The 22344-nt window shown below is 43.6% G+C and overlaps 1 protein-coding gene across 7 annotated transcripts in view; it reads right to left on the bottom strand.

Annotated features, from left to right (window-relative positions):
- Positions 1–22344, bottom strand: part of ANKRD16 (ankyrin repeat domain 16) — a 415867-nt gene that overhangs the window by 46513 nt on the left and 347010 nt on the right. For 4 of the 7 annotated variants that reach the window (XM_078677289.1, XM_078677294.1, XM_078677290.1 and 1 more), the window contains exons 7-8: positions 17353–17431; positions 8905–8963 (exon numbers count right to left, since the gene is read on the bottom strand). In XM_078677289.1, coding sequence (XP_078533415.1) covers positions 8905–8963; positions 17353–17431 — 138 coding nt within the window. The remainder of the gene's footprint in view (positions 1–8904; positions 8964–17352; positions 17432–22344) is intronic. The other 3 variants (XR_013607335.1, XR_013607341.1, XM_078677301.1) reach the window with 1 other exon arrangement.

Below are 22344 nucleotides of genomic sequence, written 5' to 3'. Positions count from 1 at the left end.
CCATTTAAAATAATACTCAACCATGACCAAGGCAAATTTCCCTTGTAGATCATTATGATTAAAAGGACCACATTTATCCATTCACAGTTTCTTTGATGGCCCATCTGGATATTTGATTGATACATGGGGAGTTTCTCTTACAACACAAGATTTATCACTAGAAATACAATTATAGCAATTTCTTACATACCTTTCAATATCTCTATCCATACTTGTTCACCAAAAATTCATACGTGCTCCCCATTTCATGGCAGACATGCCACCATGTCCTTCATGTAAGAACCCAACCCAATCAATATTTCATGAATGGACACTGGTACTACCAATCTTTCTCCTTCCTTTCTCCTGTACGAGATTTCATCTACCACGGATGGTTCTGACCAGGCCAGTTTGCATTTTACTAATACGTCATTATTAGATCATTCCTTTTTCGATCCTTCAAGGTTTTTTTTTTACCAGAAACAAACTTTCACCTTGATACAAAACCATTTTCCACTCTTTGGAAGTAATGGCCCCATTAGGCGGCATTTCCACATTGTCTACCATCAGTCAGTCAGTCAATTTATCTTTATTCGGTTTTTTTTAAAAACCATACAAAGAGGTGAACAATAAAATACATTTCATACAACATTTTCATAAAATACATGATACAGATATCCAACAACAATGTAAAATTTTTAAAAAACAGTTTTAAAAAGAAAAATGTGCTTAGCTTATATAATTAATCTTAACAGGCGGCTTTTGCCCCTGAGGCAGCTACCAAAAATTTTGCAACGCAATAAGTGATGTTAGGGTTAGGTAGTAGCTGTAAATAGAGTAAAGCCGGCCTCACCTGTGTGAAGCCAGCCTCCTTGAGGATTGGTATCAAGAATTTCTTCCTAGGCTCTATATACAAGCCACAGAACATGACAAAGTGCATTGTGTCCTGCACTGAGAAATGGTCACAACTGCAGGGCGGGGCTGATTCTGGTTTCTGCCAATTTTGAAAAGAGCCTAGATAATAATGCAGCAAATTAAATCTAAATTTTATTAAAAGAAACCTATGAAAAGGATTGTCTACCATCTACTCATCTGCACTGGATTATGGCAATTGAGACAAACAATCAGCATTAATAGTCCTCATTCCTGGCAAAATTAAGTAACGTCTGCAGCCGTAACAACCATTTTGCTGCAGAACGGGTTGTATTTGCCCCACTTTCTGTTGTAAAGACATACAACCAATGGTTTGTGATTTGTTCTCAACTTAAATCTTGTTCCCCACAAATACGTTTTAAACTATTGCAGTCCACACCAACGCTTTCTTTTTGATCACTGAATAACTTCTTCCAGCACCTCTCAGTGTTCTTGATGTGAAAGCAATGATCCGTTCTTTCCCTTCATGCAACTGCATTAAAACTGCACCATGCCCATATGCACATGCATCAGTCATCAGAACTGTTTTGCAAGCTGGATTGTACAATTGAAATACAGGCGCTTTAGCTATATTTTCCTTGATAAAATAAAAAGCCTTCTCACATTCTTCATTGCAAACAAGTTTCTCTCCCTTCTTCAACCAGTCTCCCACTATCATCCTAGTAGAAACCTCCGGTCAAACCAGACCTTTATGGCCTTCACACCCAGAATAAAAAGAGCTAGATCAGGCGGTAGGACCTTTACCCATAACGCTGCTAAGCTGTGGAACGCCCTCCCTCTTCATTTGAGAGCTAACCCCAATCTCTCCGCATTCCGGAAACAGCTCAAGACACTTCTTTTTAACTCCCCTCAGTAATCCCCGCTATCTATCCCTGTCTCTGCCTAAACATCTATTGGACCCTTAGCGCTTGGACGCCCCCCGGGCATCAATCGCGCTTTACAAATACACATACAAATACAAACCATAATCTCATTGGTGTAGTAATGTCAGCAAAATGGCCTACAAAGTTTGCATAGTACTCTGCCAATTCCAGAAATGATTTCAATTGTTCCTTATTGATCGGACTAGGAGCACACTCAATAGCTTCTAATAGTATAAGTTTAGGCTTTATGCCCTCTGCTCTGATAATATGGTCCATATACTCAACCTCAGATAGAGCAAATTCATATTTATCCCCTCCAATTGTTAACCAACATTTTGCAGTCTTTCAAGAACCAGTCTCAGAATCATATCATGATCTAGCTCATTCTTACCATTAATCAGAAGGTCGTCCTGAAATACTATAACTTCTTGTATACAAGGTCAAACATTCTGCATTGCCCTCTGAAAAACTGCAAAGGGTGATGCAAACCAAAGGTCATCTTAAATATCTGAAAGCTCCTTGTGGAGTTACAAATTATGTTAGGTGTCTACTGTCTGGGTGTACTACAATTTGGGGATATGCCTTTGACAAATCTAAAGTTGAAAAATATTTACCTTCCCACACAGTGCTTAACATGTGATTTATGTCTGGAAATGGATACCGATCCACCCAAATGCTATAGTTTAAATCATGCAAATCGACACAAGTGCACATCTCCACTTTGTTTGCATACAAGAACAATTAGATTAAGCCACTCCAATGCTTCTATGGCTTCAATAATACCTTCAGCACAAAGTTTATTCAACACAGTCTTCAATGCTTCTTTCATAGCTAAAGAGACCATTCTTACTTTGTGTACTTTAGGTACGGCTCCTTCTTTAAGAATAACCTATGAGAAAATCCCTTAAATGTTCCCAATTTGTTTTGAAATACATCTGGAAATTCAATCCTCACTTGCCAGTTTCTGCTATGCTCATACCTACGACCTGGTCAGGTTGATTAAGATCCAATATGATGCCTAATTTTTCCTGTTCTTTCCAACCAAATAGCAGTCTTCCACATTCCACTACATAGATTATTTCCACAGCTGAATGTCCTTTAAATTCAATGGAAGCATCAAAACACACCACAATAACCTACTGGACTAACTTTAGTGCATTGCAATTTCATACCTGACAAGTTCACGTACTTTTATCAATTAAAGCGTATGGTAAACATGATTTCACCCACGTCAACATCCATTCCTGCTATTTTTAATCTACACTTAGAAGGATTATACAACTCATCAATCTGTAAAATACAGTAAACAATAACAACCTTTGAATTAGATTCAGGTGCCACCAATTTAGATTCACTCACTACCAACACTTTATCATCTTCCTCAATCATTTGTATAGTCTTAAATGTTTTGCCAAATTAGTTTTTCTCCTCATCTGCAACAGATTTAAACATTCTTGAAAAATAAATCAGTTTCTTTACATCAATAACATCTAACCTTTAAACAGGACAATTATTCTGGAGTGGTATGTTATGCTTTGAGGAGGAGGCATGACTGGAGAAAGGAAAAAGGGAGGTACTTAAAGGGATCTTGTATTATCTCCCTATTATGTACCTGAACAAACAACCTCAAAACCCCTAAAGAGTGTTCATTCACTGGAACATTCTTCAGGGGTTTTGAAGTAGTTTATTCAAGTAGATAACACAGGCAGCGGTGACTCCTCTGCTATGATAGAGGAGTGTCACTCCCCCCCACACACCACCCCCTGCAAGCAGCCTCAAAACTTGAAAAATAAAACAGGTTTATTAGCCATTTATTTTTCAAGTTCTAAGGGGCGAGTCTTGGGAACAAGGTCATCACGGGCAGTCACAGAGTGAGAGTGGTAGGAACTGCTGTTAGTGTGCATGTGGGTTTGGTCGGCGATCTTAAGATAGCCAAATTGACATGCGCACTGAGATGTCTCCAACCCGAGGTGTGTTGCCGGGTTGGAGATAGCAGGCACATGCTTCCAGTCTCTCTGGGAGCGCAAATCCAGGGCACACAGGCAAATCCTGACACTGCTCTCATGTTGTCAGTAGCATGAGAGCAGTGTCTGGATTGGCAGCAGAGGAGTCTGGGAGCCTGTGATACAGTGGAGCCAGTGAGGAGCAGAAGAGCAGCGATATGGCAGGCACGTTCTTTTTGTTTTTTCTTGTCGTCTGCCCCCCCACTTCCACCTGCCACTCTGCCCTGACACTAACCGCTATTGAATAAAGTATCCTGCAAGTACCTTCCTTTTCCCAACCGCCAGTCCAGCCTCCTCCTCAAAGCATAACATTCCACTCTAGAATTCCCCTTCTTACATTCCACTCTTAAAGGGGACCACTATTTACATAGGATACAACACTGACCCCTTCCCATTTGTGGATGGTTAAAAACATTTTTTAAAGAGTAGGAAGTGGTTCTACGGACCACTGCCTAATCTTAAAAAAAGGTTTGTGAACATTTACAATTTCTTTTTTTCAATACATCTGGTTTCCAAAACAGGCTGCAGTAAAAAGTAAATAAATAAATAAAGATTGCTTTATTTAAAAGCTATCACAGATGACAACCATGTCTCTTTAATGGGTGAATATGGGCCAAACATCGACAAATCTGAATTTTATGATAAATTGGGACAGAGGCTGTCACCGGCAGCACCTCACACAATAATACAGGGTGGTGATTTCAAAGTCTCCATGCAAACTGGAATTGACTCTACTGGTCTGGGGACAGCCTCACATGTCCGGTTTTGTGAAGAATTACAAAACAATGACTCAAGATGGGCTGGTGGATTTGTATCGCACCCATTGTAAGACAGCCCAAGGCTTCACTTTTCACTCTGCGGTACATGGCTCACATTCCAGGATAGACTTTTTGTTGGTTCCTAGGGATGTGATGGGGGGGTAGACTCGGTTGTACATCTGTCCACAACCTTGTGGGTAAACTCACCAGTGGTGATCTAAATGAGCATCCCCTCAGTAGTTTGCAGATCCAGACAATGGCATCTGCATCCAGAGAAGCTGCGGGCTGAGGCCTTTCAGGCAGAAATAAGGCAATCAATAAATTCTTATTCTTACTTTGAACTCAGCCAGGCCAGAATGATAATGGATGCCACGCTATGGGAGGAGTTCAAGGATGAATGTATTTCTAAATGGCATGGTATAAACTTAAATCCCTGCGAGAACAACTAACTAAGTTGGAGTCTCAATCCGATAACTTGAAAGCAGAGTACTCTGATCTCGCCACATTGGCTACCCTAAACTTAAAGAGAGGGGCCTCCCGTAATGCGGCGGAAATACACTAGCGGCTAGGCATTATGACGAGGGCTAGCATCCTAACATGATCCGCCTTCCATGGGCAGCTTTTGACATTGTTAAGATCCAGTTTCCTACAGGGAAGAAATATTAAAAGCCAAATGAGGTACTGCAGGAATCCACACAACTTTATTCAGATCTATATACAGCCATAACACATAACACAGTACAGTAAAGATATGATTATCTTGAGGAAGCCACCCTAATGTGGTCAGAACACGTAACAATACAAAAAGTTATGTCTGGCATAAAAGCCACAAGGAATGGGTCAGCTCCTGGTGATCACCCTTCTTAAACCGGACACAAATATGGGCTAAAATTACAGCTAATAGGCCACCCCAAATTTTCTCTACATGATTTGACCAGAACAGGCAGGTTTTGTCCCAAACAGGTCTACTTCAAACAACTTGAACACACGGTCTACCCTCGAGCATCAAATCGACCTTACCTTAGTGATGACTGCTAGCAGCCAAGGTCTTTGACTCCACTGAATGGCTGTATCTCATTACAGTTTTAGAGAAGACGGGTTGGGCTGAGATCTGGTAAGATGGATATTCAAGCAAAACACAAATCCACAAGCAAAAATTAAGAACTACAATATGACATATCCCCAAGTTTCTATAGGCAGAGGGATTAGACAAGGTTGTCGTCTCTAGCCAATTCTTTTTGTGCTTGAACTGGAGCCCCTTTTCTCTATCATTAGACAAAACAACTGTCAAAGGGGAGATCAGTTCTTCACACAGAGTTATAATCTCTCTCTATGCAGGTGACATCCTGCTGTTAATTAAGGATCCTGACAGGAATCTTTCCCCAGTCGTACTAGAAATGATTGCCTTTGAGACGTGGTCAGGCTTACAGATAGACTGGCACATATTGCTCTTTATGGCATTGACAAAGGCCACCGCCTGATCAGAACTGGACCTTCCAGAAAATAGTTCCTACTAGCCTAAACTTCTAGTATGTGTCATGGAGGACAGTGGAGATAGGAGTTACTATGGAAGAGATGTATATAAATTGAAGAAACACATATTAAGGATCCTGCTCATTGGTACACCACACAATGAGAGAAGGAGAATGCCGCATGGGTAACTAAATTGGTAGGACAACTGTCTTCATGGCCGTGCCGGTTCTGTCCGTTAGATAATAAAGTGAAATCCACAATGAAGGTCAACTCTTTTACATACGAGAATGTCCGTTGTCATAGCGGCTGAGGTCATCTATATCTTTGCTGTTTTTAGTTATGAAAAATAAAACTTTCTCCTGACATGAGAAAAATGTCTCTGGTTGTCCTTCTGATGAGTATGTATATATATTTTATTTTAATATGGTCCTGAAGCAGGTGGTAGATAAGACATTTTAGAACTACCAAAATGTGTATTGACTGTTATATCCAGGCTCTGCCGGTGTATGGGTGAAGTTGTCTCTCCAGATTGTTGTATTATAAATTTATGGTATGTGGTGTGAATGGGATGTCAGAGGAGAGTGTGTTTAAGGAGGGAGAATGGGGGGGATGCAATTTTGAAATGAATGTGTTTTCAAAGGAGGAAAATAAACATATATTCCTCAATAAGTAATGAAGTCACGCAAAATGAATTGTGTTCACGTGGGATATAAAAAACATATGCAATAACTGTAATGGTAATAAATTGTTGAAAAGAAATGAAAAACATTATTGAAAATATAGAGTGTGATATGGATCTTTTCTAGTGGGATTTATTCCTATGTGAATAGAAGTTTAGGCTATCAAGACCTCTTATGTGGACTGTTCCTCTTTGATTCCCCCCGGTCCTATGCCCATTTTCAAAACTGAATAAGTGCGGGCCCCTATTGTGTATTTTACAGGAGTGGACCTTCACCTGCAATGGTAGACGGAGCTCATTCGTTATCTTGGTATAAAGTTCCACCAAGATAGCGAAGTACTGTAAGGTGAAAAATATAGTAAATGTATTATTACATCAAAGCAGCAGATAAAGGGCTGGATCAAACTTCCTTTTACATTGGCCGGTAGGGTGACACTCATGAAGATGGCGGTGTTTTCCAGACTGATATACCGATTTCAAAATTTCTCACTTCCTCTTTACCAGGCATTCTACAATCCTCATTATAGAACTGGATTGGGAATGTCATGAGCCGAGGATTGCATGGCGGAAGCTACAGCTCCCATATAGTGCTGGCGGATTTACAGCACCTAACTTTAAAATATATTATCTATTTCCACAGGCATAATTTACCCATTAGAGGATACTTGACATGCGTTATCAAACCTTGGAGGCGTTCTTAGCCACTCCAGACCCAATACGCACTGCAATAATGCAAAAAAGTGTATGCCCACGCAACGAGTTTCACACAGTTTAGCTCACCAGCTAGATCTGGGCTAGACTTGCCACAATCACAGACAACCCTACCACGTATTCCCCCCTCCCGCATACTCTATTTCTGCACATTCTATGCTTAGCGCTCACCACCAAACTTAGGTTGTTAAAGCATATTTAGTCCAGAGCACTTCTTACTATGGGGCTCTTTTTGTGAGTTCCTGTTTTCTTTCCTTTGATGAATTCAGGAGGCCCAAACAGCATAGTACTATGCACATACTATTATTTAATAGCTTCCGCTGGACCCTTCGAGCTATCCATCCATCCTTTTCTACTGAATCCCCTGAATGGCCACTCTTGAGAATGATACTAACGAACCCCAGCCCATACACACCGACTACGAGAATGTACAACAATTCCTTACATTCATGTAATTGCACCCATCAACTTGAACTTCAAGGAGTGATGGGACCACAAGTTTGTCGTTTTCATCCTAGATGCACACTGGGCCCATTATTGTGAGCCGACCAAGAAAGTCTTGTCGAATGGTAAATTTCCCCTACTCCAGACGTGCAGTCCCCCTGAAGCAAACATTTTACACATGGCTAGGGAGTGCCCTCAAAGACAAGCATACTGGCTTAAACTGAATCACAAACTTAATAACATAGTGTCCTCTGACTTAACGCTTACGCCATTGACTGCCCTACTAGGCTATGTCAAAGATGTCCCTAAGCCCTATTGCTGTTTCGTGTCTATGGACAGGTTGGTGGGTTAACAGAGTTGCTATTAACTGAGGAAGAAGCTTCCCCTAGATATGCCCACAGGTAGCGAGATTTGACTATGTGTTCGAATCACTCTGAGATATAATGTACCTTGCTGCCACGTGCTTTCTGGGACATTTGGGACCCACTTTGTTACTACTTATTAAATCTGAAATACTTCCTGAACGCTCATGATATATTACATTCTATTGAGTCAGTAGTTGCTATAATGCCCTGATTCAACATCTGTAGAATGTCATTTAATCACTTGTTAATACCTATTTGATCTTGCCTTCTAGCACGTAATGCAATGCACTCAAATGGTTCCGTTATGAATAATTGTATACAACGGTAAGCTGATTGCTGTATCATGATCAGAATTTTATTTTGGGCATAAAAGCAAAATCAAAGTATAGAAGCAATTACAGACATGGTATTCTGCTGACCGCAGCAGGCAACCGTTCCTGTGATTGTAGCCAATCACAGTGGGTTGCAATTTGAGACCCACTACAAATTTGAATTTTTGAACCGACCTATTAATACATAGGTCAGTTTGCAAAATAGGAATAAATTCGGTAAAAACGAGTGCTCAAATTGAGACCCCTTTTACCTAATGCGTTCTTCGTACATGAGGCCCATTGCACCTGCAGTCGTTGAGGTCTTAATATTTTCTACTTTAGGGATACCAGTTGTTAATGTTGAGACTCATAATATGGAGATCACCTGGGTTGATAGCACCAAGGTTGCAGGAAAACTCTGTATCCACTGGCAGATTTGCGAATCTACAGGTATATAAAAAGAGTACACAAGCCATTATCTCCTCATTACATGTCGGTAGAATATATTTCAACTGTAGTTTTTCATACAAGTCAAAACAACATCCCAATCCCACTAGTCTCCACACCAACGCCATTCCTCAAACTCTCCTTCCATCATGCAGTTCCATTAGGTTGCAGGGTCGGAAGGGTTCCAGGGGCATGGTGTACTGTCCCACCCTACACTGTGGTACAGATTTACATTGGTGATCTGGGTGCAGACTGGGACTCTTCGCAATATCACAAAAATGCACAATTCCAAATGCAAGCTCAAATTTGAGCCTGCAATTGGTATAGTGCATTAGTGAAAGACAAACCGGCTGTTTGAAGCTACCAGTCCACCTTCCAAAGTGCAGGCAGCAATCAATGCAGCTTGCATTTGGAATGGCTGCAGAGATCTCCCTGCAGGCGGGTAACTGCACATGTCTGCAAGGATATGTCTGGGGGAGTCCATGGTTCCCTCTTGTCCCCTTTCAAGGGCGACCTTGGTAGGCAGTCACCACCTCCCCTCACCTGCATCTGTAATATGGTGCAGGGAGAGAAGCAAAATGTTTCCTCATTTGCATGGAGACACTGCCTTATGTAAATGTGGGAACACCCCCTTCAGATTGCACCAATGAACATGTGCCACAGGTGAGATCTATGTATGCACTTAAGTCACAGATCCCAACTGGAATACCAAAGTGCCCTAAGGGCGCAGAAAGTGGGCGAATATGCCTGTTGTACCCCTGGGGCACTAAGTGTAATACAGCACCAAGAAAGCATTGGCTCTTACCAGTCTTAATGCAAAAAAACATTTGATGGGCTGAATGCATAACAATGTCATACATTCAACCCAGTACAGAGATCTGGGCCGAAATCCATTGCTTTTTTGCTCACCAGTCAATTTCAGTTTGGACCCAGCCATATGCAAATCAGTGTTGACCCTGCACCCAATGGGTACAGCCAAGCCCGAACTGCCAGGCCCAGCCCTCACTGGACAGGAAACAAGCATCCTAGGACGGGTTTCGGGTGTTCAGCCCTTATCAGCCAGGATAGTTTGACTCCAGTGACATGGAGAGCACGGGTCCCGCGTCTGGGCATACCCGTCCCACTCGGGGCGACAAATGCAAAAACAACAATTGATGGACAGAATGCAGAACAATGTCATACATTCACCCAGTACAGAGATCTGGGCCTAAATCCATCGTTGTTTTGCTCACCATTCCATTCTAGTTTGGACCCAGCCTTATGCAAATCAGTCTTGACCCTGCACCCAATGGGAACAGTCTAGTCCAAACTACCAGGCCAGGTCCTCCCTGGACTGGAAACACGCATCCTAGGACCGGTTTCGAGCTTTCAGTCCTCATCAGCCAGGATAGCTTGACTCCAGTGGCAAGGAGAGCACGGGACCCACGTCTGGGCATACCCATCCCACCTGGGGTGACAAATGCAAAAAGAACACTCGATGGACAAAATGTAGAACAATGGCATACGTTCACCCCAGTACAGAGATCTGGGTCTTTATCCATCGTTTTTTTGCTCACCATGCCATTCCAGTTTGGACGCAGCCATATGCAAATCAGTCTTGACCCTGCACCCAATGGGAACAGTCCAGCCCGAACTGCCAGGCCAGGTCCTCGCTGGACTGGAAACAAGCATCCTATGACATGTTCGGGCTTTCAGCCCTCATCAGCCAGGATAGCTTGACTCCAGTGGCATGGAGAGCACGGAACCCACATCTGGGCTTACCCGTCCCAACTGGGGTGACAAATGCAAAAGAACAATTGATGGACAGAATGCAGAACAATGTCATACATTCATCCCAGTACAGAGATCTGGGCTTAAATCCATAGTTTTTTGGCTCACCATGCCATTCCAGTTTGGACCCAGCCATATGCAAATCAGCCTTGACCCTGCACCCAATGGGAACAGTCCAGCCCGAACTGCCAGGCCAGGTCCTCCCTAGACTGGAAACAAGCATCCTAGGTGGGAAGGGAATGCCCAGACGTTGGTCCCGTGCTCACTACACCACTGGATTCAAGCTAGCCTGGCTTATGAAAGGTGATGCCCTGAAACCGGTCCCAGGATGTTTGTTTCCGGTCCAGGGAGGACCTGGCTTGGCAGTTCGGGCTGGACTGTTTCCACAAGGAACAGGGTCAAGACTGATTTGCATACGACTAGGTCCAAACTGGGGTGGTGTGGTGAGCAAAAGAATGATGGATTTAACCCAGATCCTTGTGACTGGGGATGAATGTTTGCATTGTCCAGCATTCCATCTATCAATTGTTTCTTTTGAATGTGTCGCCCAAAGTGGGATTGGTATGCCCAGACGTGGGTTCCGTGCTTACTACACCACTGGATTCATGCTAGCCTGGCTGATGAAGGGTAATGCCCTGAAACTGATTGTAGGATGCTTGTTTCCGGTCCAAAATGACCTGGCACGGCAGTTCGGGCTGGACTGTTCCCACAAGGAACAGGGTCAAGGCTGATTTGCATATGGCTGGATCCAAACTGGGGTGGTGAGCAAAAGAATGATGTATTTAACCCAGATGCTTGTGACTGGGGGTGAATGTTTGCATTGTCCTGCATTCCGTTTATCAATTGTTTCTTTTGCATTTGTCTTACCAGTCTTAAACATGATATTGTTTAAAGAAAATCAAATTATGGGACCTTATCGCCTTCTTATAGATGAGAGGTTTTCTTGCAGGCAGTAGAGCACAGGGAAATAAGCTCTTGCTATTAATGGTTTGATAAACAAGTTACTTACCTTCGGTAACACCTTATCTGGTAGAGACAATATCTAGCTGCAGGTTCCTTACCTTTGAATTTCCCAGGTGTCAGACTGGATCCAGAAACTTTTGCGTGAGCAGTACCCCTGTGTGCCATCGGGCGCCTCCGTGTGACGTTACCGGCGCCGTTTGTGACGTCGTAGTCACCTATATAGGCACCACCCAGGCATGCGGATGTCAGTGACTCTTCATTTTTTCACGCCACAAGCGCACATCCATGAAGTGAAGTGACTTGTGTATGTCAAAACAAGGGCCCTGAAAAGGGGAACAACCCAAGCCCTATTAATCAGTCCGCACAGCGGAGAGGCATAGTTGGGTCTGTAAGGAATCTGCAGCTAGATATTGTCTCTACCAGATAATGTGTTACCAAAGGTAAGTAACTTGTACACCTGATAGAGACATCTAGCTGCAGATTCCTTACCTTTGAATAGATAACAAAACCATACATCCAGGAGGTAAGCTTTTCTAGACTACAAAAATCCTGTAGGACCGAACAGGCAAAATGCCCGTCCCTACGGACCGGACTGTTCAGGCAATAGTGTTTTGCAAACGTGTGCAATGAAGCCCACGTTGCAGTCTGGCAGATGTGCAGGACCGGCATTCCACGAGCCAATACCATGATCGCATCCTTCCCCCTGGTGGAGTGGGCTTGTAAGACCTTAGAAGGCTGCTTCCTAGCCAGGGCATGGCAGATTTTAATGCAGATAATGGCCCAGCGTGAAATGGATAGTTTCTGCACTCTCAGACCTTTTTTAGCCCCCCACATAACCCACAAAAAGCTGGTCGTCCACCCGGAATCTTTCATGCGGTCAATGTAGAATGACAATGGACTTTTTGGGTCCAACGGTGGAGACGCTCTTCCTTAGAGGATTGAGGGGGAGCAAAAAACGAGGCCAGTGTGACCGATTGACCCACATGGAATGGGGTCATTACCTTAGATAGGAATGAGGCCCGGTTGTTAAGCACCACCTTATCCAGGAATATCATAAGATAGGCATGATAAACGGTGTAAGTGGAGCATGTGTACACACCCTTTTAGGAACCTATTAACAATAGCGGATTAGAAAAAGGAGGGTTGGTCCTGCAGCCGCAAGAAAGTGGACAGAGCAGAAAGATAACCCTTAAAAGTACCCAAAACTGAGCCCTGCTGGGCAAGGATAAGACTAAAAAGTAGAATATTAGACAAGGAAGCAGAAAGAGGGTCAATAGACCTTTCTGTACAATCATTTACAAACTTTAGCCAACAGCAGGTGTATACCGTCTTAGTGGAGCCCGCCTGGCCGCCAAGATTACATTACATACTTCGGGAGGAAGGCCAAAAGCTATCAACTGTCGCCGCTCAATCTCCACATAACCAGGTGGAGAGCAGACAGGTTCGGGTTGAGGACCCTCCCTTGCTGCTGCGACAGAAGATCCAACCGAAGGGGCAGCCTGATCGGAGCTGATCAATGCTTATTCGAAGAAGCTCTGGATACCGGACTCTCCGTGCCCAGTCCGGAGCCACAAGAATGACTTGGGCCTGATTGTTCTTGAGAACTCTGGGCAGAAGTGGTATGGGCGGAATGGCGTAGAGGAGTCCTGAGCTCCTCTCGCGATGAAAAGCGCCACTGAGCAACGGCCGCCTTGGAGAATCCAGGGTGCAAAACTGCAGACTCTCCCCACTGCTGAAAGAGACCATGCATCACTTCCGGCTGGAGACACCATTTGTGATCCGCTAACCATTGACAGCCAGATTTGTATGCCCTGGTATTAAGAGAAGCTGCCAGGTGTTGAACCAACAGGGTTATGCTCTGCTGTTCCAGCCAAGTCCAAAGGGATAAGGCCTTTTGACAAAGGGTACAGGACTCCACCCCGCCATGCTTACTGCAGTACCACATAGTGGTCATCTTATCCATGAACACCTGCATCAACTTCCCCATGACAGAGGGAAGAAATTATTTCAATGCTAGCCGGGTCACCCGAAGCTCCAACAAGTTGATGTGGAGACCAGTGTCCCCTGATCTTCACCTCTCCCAGATGGCCTCCCCATTCCAGTAGTGACACATCTGTCACTACGGTGAGATCTGGTTGGAGAAGGGAGAAAGGTCTGCCTCTGACCCAAACGCGGCTCGTCAACCACCACTGCAGGTCTTTTGCAGCTCCCTCCGAGACCTGAACCATGTCGGAGAGATACCCCTGATGCTGCACCCACTGGAACTTCAAATCCCACTGCAGAGGCCGCATACGCCATCTTGTATGATTTACAAACAGGCTGCAGGAGGCCCGAGTCCCAGCGGAATCAGTCAGTCTCACTAAAATCCTGGAAAGAGGTTGAAACATCAATATTAGAACCTGAATATCCTGAACTTGCTGTTTGGGAGAATAAACCCGAAACTGCAATGTGTGCAGAACACCGCTGATGAAAGGGAGTGTCTGAGGAGTCAGGTTTGACTTCGGCACCTTAGAAGAGAACACCAGCGAATGCAGGAGGACCACCGTAATCTGAAGGTGGTAGACGATAACCTGGGGTGAAGGCGCCTTCAACAGCCATTTGTAGAGTTAGGGTAAGACCCCTAACCTGCACAGATGAGCTGCAACCTCCGCCAACACCTTGATTAACACCCAAGGCGCAATGGTAAGCCCAAACGGGAGCACAGTGAACTAAAAGAGTTCATGGCCAACCTTGAACCCCAGGTAATGCCTGTGGCCGGGCAGGATGGTGATGTGAAAATACGCATACTACACGTCCAACGCAACCAGCCAGTCTCCTTGGTCTAGGGCATTCAAAACAGGAGTCAGTGTGAGCATCCTGAACTTTTCTTTTGAGGAAAAGATTGACGATCTGAAGTTCCAGAATAGGACGTAGACCTTTGTTCTTTTTTGGTATCAGAAAGTAGCTGGAGTAATAACCACTGCTTATTTCTAAAATTGGAACCTTCTCTATAGCTCCCTTGGCCAGGAGAGATGAAACTTCCTCTCAGAGTAATAATAGATGATCCTCCACCAGCCGCTCTTGAGTTAGCGGTAAAGGAGGAGAAAAAGAAAAAAAGGGAAGAGAATTGCCATCCTGAATGACCTGCAAGACCCACTTGTCCGATGTTATGGACCTTCAGCGAAGGAGATGATGTTGAATTCTCATTCCAACTGGAGTAGCATTGCCTTGCAGAACCAAACAAGGAATAATTGGAAAATACAGATGGTGGGGGCTGGGTGGCAGATGACTTCTGGCTACCATTCCCACAAAGTTAGAATGTACCGCGTCCACATCTGTGCACAACTTGGGGAGGCTGTGCAAGACAGTGGCTGGGATATGGCGGACGCTGTTGCAAACCCCTTCCATTGTCACGTAAGGGCGGAAAGGTAGACTGGCCACATGGTGTAACCGAGAGGCCCAAGGATGTCGCCGTAGTACGTGATTCCTTGAAGCACCAAAGAGAAGCGTTCCGTCAAAAGGCATGTCCATGAGGTTAGCCAGGACTTCACCCGAGAAGCCAGATGTGCTCAGCTAGGCATGGCGCCCTAAAACCACCGTAGATGAAACGAAAGTACGCAGAGTCATTCGTATCGAAGCCACACCTAATGGTGAAAATTGCTGCATCTCTCCTATCTTTCACTGCCTGGGAGAGCACGGCTGTGGCTTCCTCCGTGACCCGAGGTAGCACTTGCACAACCGTTTCCCATAAAGTGTGCGAGAAACGGCCCAATAAGCATGCAGTGTTCACCGACCACAATGCAAGGCTGGTGGAAGAAAACATCTTATTCCCAAGTGCATCGAACCTCTTGGATTCCCTATCCGAAGTAGCGGAAGGGAACGCACCAGGGGAGACTGAAGCCTGAAAAACCAAGCTCTCAGGGGTGGGATGTTGGCTGAGGAAACATGGATCACCCAGAGCCTTGCGATGGCAACATGCTATTGTCCTGTTCACAGGAGCCCCTGTGCTCGGCGTGGACCACATGCCTAGAAGGACATCTGTCAGATCTTCATTAAATGGCAAAAGTGGTTCAGGCGAGGAAGCCTCAGGCTGAAGCACCACAGTCAAGAGATTAATGTTGACCTGAACCGAGGGAAGCTCCAGGTGAAGGACCTCTGCTGACCTCCTCACTACCATGGCATAAGATGCACCCTCCTCTGTAGCCACACTAGATGGAGAGAGCGTGCCAGTATCTGGAGATGTGTTCTGTTCACTGGCTTTTCCAAGATCTTCAGTCCAATTGCTCACATGGGCAGCCAACTGGTGTTCCAAAGGGTCCAGGGATCCTCCTATTCTTCTCCCAAGCCTGGAACCTCTTCAAAATGAACATGCAACAATGTAGAAGGTCTGGGCTGGGCCCTGCGCTGGAGTCAACATTGAGTGATATCGATCCGACTCAGAGTTGTAGTGCATCAGCATCGGGCTGGCGCAGCTGGCGTCAGAGGCTCTGATTTCGGGGCCGGCGCCCGGGAAGATAGTGTTGGAATGACCTGTGTCGACCCGGATCCCTGAGACCCTACCGGCGCCGAGACCAGAGCCGTCGCTGTGGAGCCTGGTGGGGCCTCTTCCGAGCCTGAGAGGCACAAACCGCACCAGCGGCTCACTCAAATACACGGCGCATGGCCTCGTGGAATTCTTTTACTTGAGTGGGGGGGAGGTAGCTCCGGCTCCTGGAAACAGGGGGAGGTGTGGAGCCAAACCCGGCAACGATTCTGCAGAACCGTGCCTAGAGTGTTGATGCTCCTTACCCGTCCTGTCGACGGACAACAGACGACATGAAGCCGAAGTCCATTTGGACATCCTCTTCTTATGCCTCTTTCCCGAGTGTCCCAAGGGCTCGAGTGCGAAGAAGGACTTGAGGCTCATGGAGTAATCCCGCGACCTTCTATTCCTCGATCAGGACCAGTAGCTCTGAGGAGTCGCACTCGATAGTGTCAACTGCCAGGCCGCAAGGAGCTACATGGACTGATCCCACAAAGCCTTCGGTGCCATGGCCCGGCAGTCCGAGCACAATTACGAGTCGCGCTGGAGACACCACAAGCAACCGAGGTGGGGGTTGGTTACCGACATGGTGCAGTGACAGGCGCCACATGGCTTGAAACCTACCCGTCTAGAGGTCATCCTCAACACACAAGAAAAATCTCTCGACAAATTGTCAAAAAAAGTCTGCCAAAAGAGACAGAGGGGTAGCTCTTGTCCGGAACAGCGCTTAAATGACGTAGAAAGTAAAGAACTAACGTCCTCATGCCTGGGTGGCGCTTATAGAGGTGACTGATATCACAACCGATCTGGCGACGTTACACAGCTGAACGGAGCAACCCGACGGCGCGCAGGGGTACTGCTCTCACAAAAGTTTACGGATCCAGTCTGACGACTGGGAAATTCAAAAGTAAAGAATCTGCAGCTAGAAGCCTCAATCAGATCTATCCATACGAGCATTGACATTGCATTAACTACTGCGTTCTAATTTACCTTTGAAATATAACGTTAACTTGATTCACTCAGTCACACTATTGTCCCTAATGGCCCAATACATATAAAGTCTAACAATACAACACGCAAAGCAAGAACAATTAAAACACACATAATCACAAACACACACAATTAAAATGAATATAAAAATCCATTTCTTACCAGACCGTTGTTTCCCATCCCTAGCATGAAGATCCGCGCCAAGAGACAATAGTGATGAGATTGTTCTTAAATGTCCTTCCTTCATTTGAGAATGATGAATAAAAAATAAAAAATGACATTTACTCAGAGGAACAGGCAATATTGTCATGGTTTTAACAATTTTAGAACATTAACAGGGAGAAGTTTTCAGGTTAGTGTAAATATAAGGTGAAAGTAAGAAAGTCTGAATCTCTACAAAGAGTAAACTAATTCCTCTATATATTTTTGCACTAGAAGGACTAACATGAACTGCATCAAAGTAAAGCAGAAGGCCATAAATTCAATTAAAATATTAACTAGTGAAAACAGCAATTCACGAACAGGGTCATTTTGTCTAAGTCTCCAAATGACACACATCATTTAATTTTGTTTAGCTGAATCCTCTGGTCTGAAAAGGAGGCATGCCCATATAGTACCTCACTGAATTAAACAAAGCTTAAGTGGTGGTAAAGCTTCAGCTGGAAAACTGGGGATTCGACCCACACATTCATCATCAAAGTTTGAAGCTTCCTGAAATCATAGGTTCAGAAGAAGAGACATTCTTGTTGCCATTCAATTTTAGACTGAATTTGTCACCTGTAATGTACTTATGATTTTACTGTAATGTACTTATGATTTTGTTTTTCGTCTGCTTTATGTGATGCTGGGAATGGTATTCTGAAAACGCTCTATAATGGCTATATAAGTTTGGAAAACACAATGTAATGCTCATGACGTTAATGTGCAGTATGTTTACCTGTCCGTCTCTTGGGGGGTGGGAGGGAGGGAATTGGGGAAATTTTTAAAAAAAAAGAGGTTGTGAATAAAAATATTTAAATTAAAAAAAAAGAATTTGTCACCTGTTGGACCTTCATGCCGCTTGTTTAAATGGAAAGACATTCAACCTCAGTCATCTGGAAAATAAAATGCAAACAAAAGTGCATCAGAACATCCGCCCTAAATAGGGAGGATGGTCTGAGGTACTTATAATGACAAGAGTAGGTGTGTCAGTGTAAGGTTTCTGCCAGTGGCGCCACTGGGGTTCAGACAGCACAAACATGATGGTTTATACAACCCTTATTAGAGCAAGGGGGCATCAGTTTGTCTGCAGGTACCTGCCAGCTAAACTCTAAACACCTCCAACAGCTGTTTAATTCCCAGGTTATGGTGCTCTTAGTGATGATCGGGAATGACTTTTAACTGTCCATTGCCCCTCTTGAATCCTCCTCATTACCCTTATCACTTCTGTTGTACCATCTAATCAAAACTGCCCTGACACAGCCAAGCAGTCTGAGGAGGACAGCTGCGGCCTGCAGTGCTTTCCAATCCCAAAAGCAATTTCATAATCTCTGCTAGTGCTTCAAAGTTATACAGTATCAACTCAAGGAGATAAAAAGAGACTAGCAGCCAGATGTTACTGATGAACATTGGCACTTTCAAGAAGCAACCCTCATGCTTTAAGCAGTATTCCTGATTTAATGACCTCCACAACAAGGCTTACTGAGCACCACCCTATGCATATCGGGCATTATCTTAGGCCTATTCTGCATTATCCAAGGCATGTACATAAAGCTGATACCTGAAATACTAAGTAGCAGCCTCTAAACAGTGGCAGCATTTTTGCATCCCCATTAACATATTTTTTTTATTCAGCAGTAAGCACTCTGTAATTTGCATTAGCACAGAAGATATCAACACCCTTATATATGCGCACAACACCCTAACATACGATGGTAGTCACTGTGTTGCTATTTTTCTTTTGGGCCCAGGAATTGTGATAAAACAATTAACTGCCAAAGAATTAGTGCTGGGCATGAGATTGACAGTTACAGGATGTAAAACCAGCATATTTCTACAGGAATACTGAGACTCTTCACCTGAAGGGCCTTCATCCATTTTAGGAACATAACCTATTTTGTTGGCGACTTCCCTTTAGGTGAAGGCTTCTGGTATTCCATTTTCCATTTGTACCAGGTATTTTAGTAGTTAGAAATGCTTGTATCCGTGTATCCCGACACTAAACAGTAAACTGGTCCTTCTTCTCCGCCCCTCTCTGGGTATATATTTCTATTGGTACAGAATTTATGAAAGGTGTCTTCCATCTGGCATTCCTCTTCACATGTATTTAGTGCCGAGCATCCAGTGCTCCCACTCTGCACAATTTGTGAACATTTTCTGATGACTACTGCTGCTGTATTACTAGGATGGTGGGGATAGAAGTAGCCACATTGATGGGGTAATTGTGTCCTACTAGCTCAGTTTGTTCCCTAGCTGTCAATATTTAGACGGTCCTTCTCATATCTCTGTAGGGAAATGAGCAGGGAAAAAGACTGTCAAAGTCGCATGAAGCTCCCTTCTTTGCCAGAATTTACTTGAGTAACATGGAGAAGAACAAAAAGAAAGCCAGAGCGAGGTGAAGAGGCAAAAACCGAGAATAAATGGTGAACCCAAGAGTCCGCTTCATGTGAAACACAGAAAACAAGCCTGCCCCCTTCTTAGCTAGAGTTTTTAACGTGAGGAGTTTCAGAACAACAGCTCCTCGTGTCGTGATGCTTCGTGTGAAGCTTGCCTCGAGTAGTAAACAGTGTTTTACAACATGGCTTTCGCACAACCTGACTTGATGAATGAGGTGGCTTTGTATGGTAGGGAACTAGTGGGGTTATTTAGAGTTTGGCAGATGCAGGACATTCACCAAAAATTGTTGGATGTCACATCTGTCCAATTTAAAATGTCTAGATTAGTGCACTCTCTACACCAGGGGTTGCCAACCATTCTGTAATTAAAGCTACTTCTGATCAGTGAAAATCATCACTTGTTGTTACCACACACCCCCTTGCCCTGCTTCACTGACCTTAAACCTAATGTCCATGGAGCCTGATCCTGTGGTTTGAACATAATACATGGGGCACTATGACAGGCCTGCCATGAGCATCAGTAAATGCATGGTTGTGGAGGTATATGAACATGTGTGTGAATGAATGAGATATATGTGTAAGGGTGAATGAATGGGATATATGTGTAAGGGTGACTAAGAGCTGTGTCGTATGTACCTATGGCACAGGACATACATTTCGCCATATGTGGCACAGTTACATGTATAACACAAACATACAAACATTTTTTTTAAATGGGAGAAATTTAAAGTGCAGAAAATGTTCTGCAGAAGTGTTCATAATAAGGAATATTTGTCTGCACTTGTTGGAACACTTTTATGCACTTTAAATTTCTCCCATTTAAAAAAGCTGCTGTATTTTTCAGTCATGAATATGGCAGTGTGTTTACCAGCCAATGGAAGTAATATTCATTGTGTTTAAATGCGATACTTTGAAAAGGAAGAAAATTCAACTAAAGTGTTAACTTTATGTTTATATGCATTATATAAAACTCCTAATTTTAATTTTCTCTCATGTCAAAGTGTCTTTACAAACAGCAGACATATTACTCCCAGTGGCCTGTATACAAATTTATAACAGGAAAATACAGTTGTTTGTTTAAATGTGGGGAATTTAAAATGAAGAAACATGCTTCACCAAACATTAGGATTTAATTGGCTTCATTTACAGTAGAGAAACACATTAAGAATGTTTTATAGAAAACGTTTTTTTCACTTTATATTTATCCCATTTAAGAGAAAATTACAATGTTCCTGTAATAAATATGGCACCGTCCACCAGCCATTGGGAGCAAGATACCTGCTGTTTGTAAATGCGACTCTTAGAAAAGTGAGAACATTCAAATAAAGAGTTAACTTAATGATTAAGTTAACTTCATTTGAATGTTCTCGCATTTAAAAGCATTCACAAATATCATTTTGTTCTCATGCTCCAATACTGATTTGAGAAGGACTTTTATTTCAGAGTTAAGTACCTCAGTGCTTTAGTTCTGAACTTCTGTGACCCACATGGGCCATACATCTGAGTGGAGAAAAGCTCATTATCAGGCTCTGCTATCTGCAGCATGATAATAATGTAAAATAAACATAGCCTTTCCCTTACTTTAAAAGGAAAACACAACGCAACACTTACTTATCACAGTTCTTAATTAAAAATGAACTCAAGGCTGGCAGCTACTCTGAAGTTTTCTGCAAGCTACTAGTTGCTTGCGATCAACTGGTTGGAGACACCTGCTCTACACATTACCCCCTCTACAGTGTATAAATGAGTATACACTTTAAAATGGGTATATACACATGTTGATTTTTAGTAGATGCCCTGCATCCACCAAACTCTTAATGTCCCCTAGGACATTTGTTTGAAAGGAAAGTGTTTGAAAAAACATTTAGGTTGCGTTATGACACAATTGTCATTATTAGCAAGGTTTATGAAGCTGCAAGGAAGTCCTAAAAAATGAAACGTCAGAAGCAATTAAAATGGGAAAGTAAACACTGGATTCCCCTAAAAACCCTCAATGGACGTGGTGAACACTCTTTCTGGGCCCTTGTTTCCCATGGAAATAGGGAAAATCTGACCTGCCCCAAAACTCATAATCCAGATCAACAGTAGTACCACCATTTTTAACAATATATATAACCAGCCATCTATGGGATATTACAACTCTCATAAAACCTAGACCATAAATTTGGAAAACTATGGTCAGAAGAATACTTTCATGGTGGGATTTAGTTTATTGGTTTATATTTTTGATTAGAAGAGGTGGTATTGGTCCTTAGGTCACACAAATCTGAGAATACTTCACGGCTCCACATGGTGCCAACAGATCCGTGTAGAGCAAGCCCAGAGACAAGAGAGCCCCTGTGTCCTGAACATATTCACTGAGTTTAGCAATGGCTATAAAATGCCTTGCTCCGGGTTAGCAGAAGAAATCATGCCTATATTCAAAAAGTGGCAACTGGATAATCCAGCTGAGTAGAGCCTAATTAGTCTGACCAATGCTATTCAGGACATCTGTGTAAAGGTTCACTCGACAAGACCAGAAAAATCGTAACATTAACATAAATGTTCCTTCTGAATTCCC

Source organism: Lissotriton helveticus, chromosome 1_1 (genome assembly GCF_964261635.1).
Source record: "Lissotriton helveticus chromosome 1_1, aLisHel1.1, whole genome shotgun sequence".
Classification (NCBI taxonomy): domain Eukaryota; kingdom Metazoa; phylum Chordata; class Amphibia; order Caudata; family Salamandridae; genus Lissotriton; species Lissotriton helveticus.
Note: the sequence above shows the minus strand (reverse complement) of the source record. Positions and strands in the feature narration are given on the sequence as shown.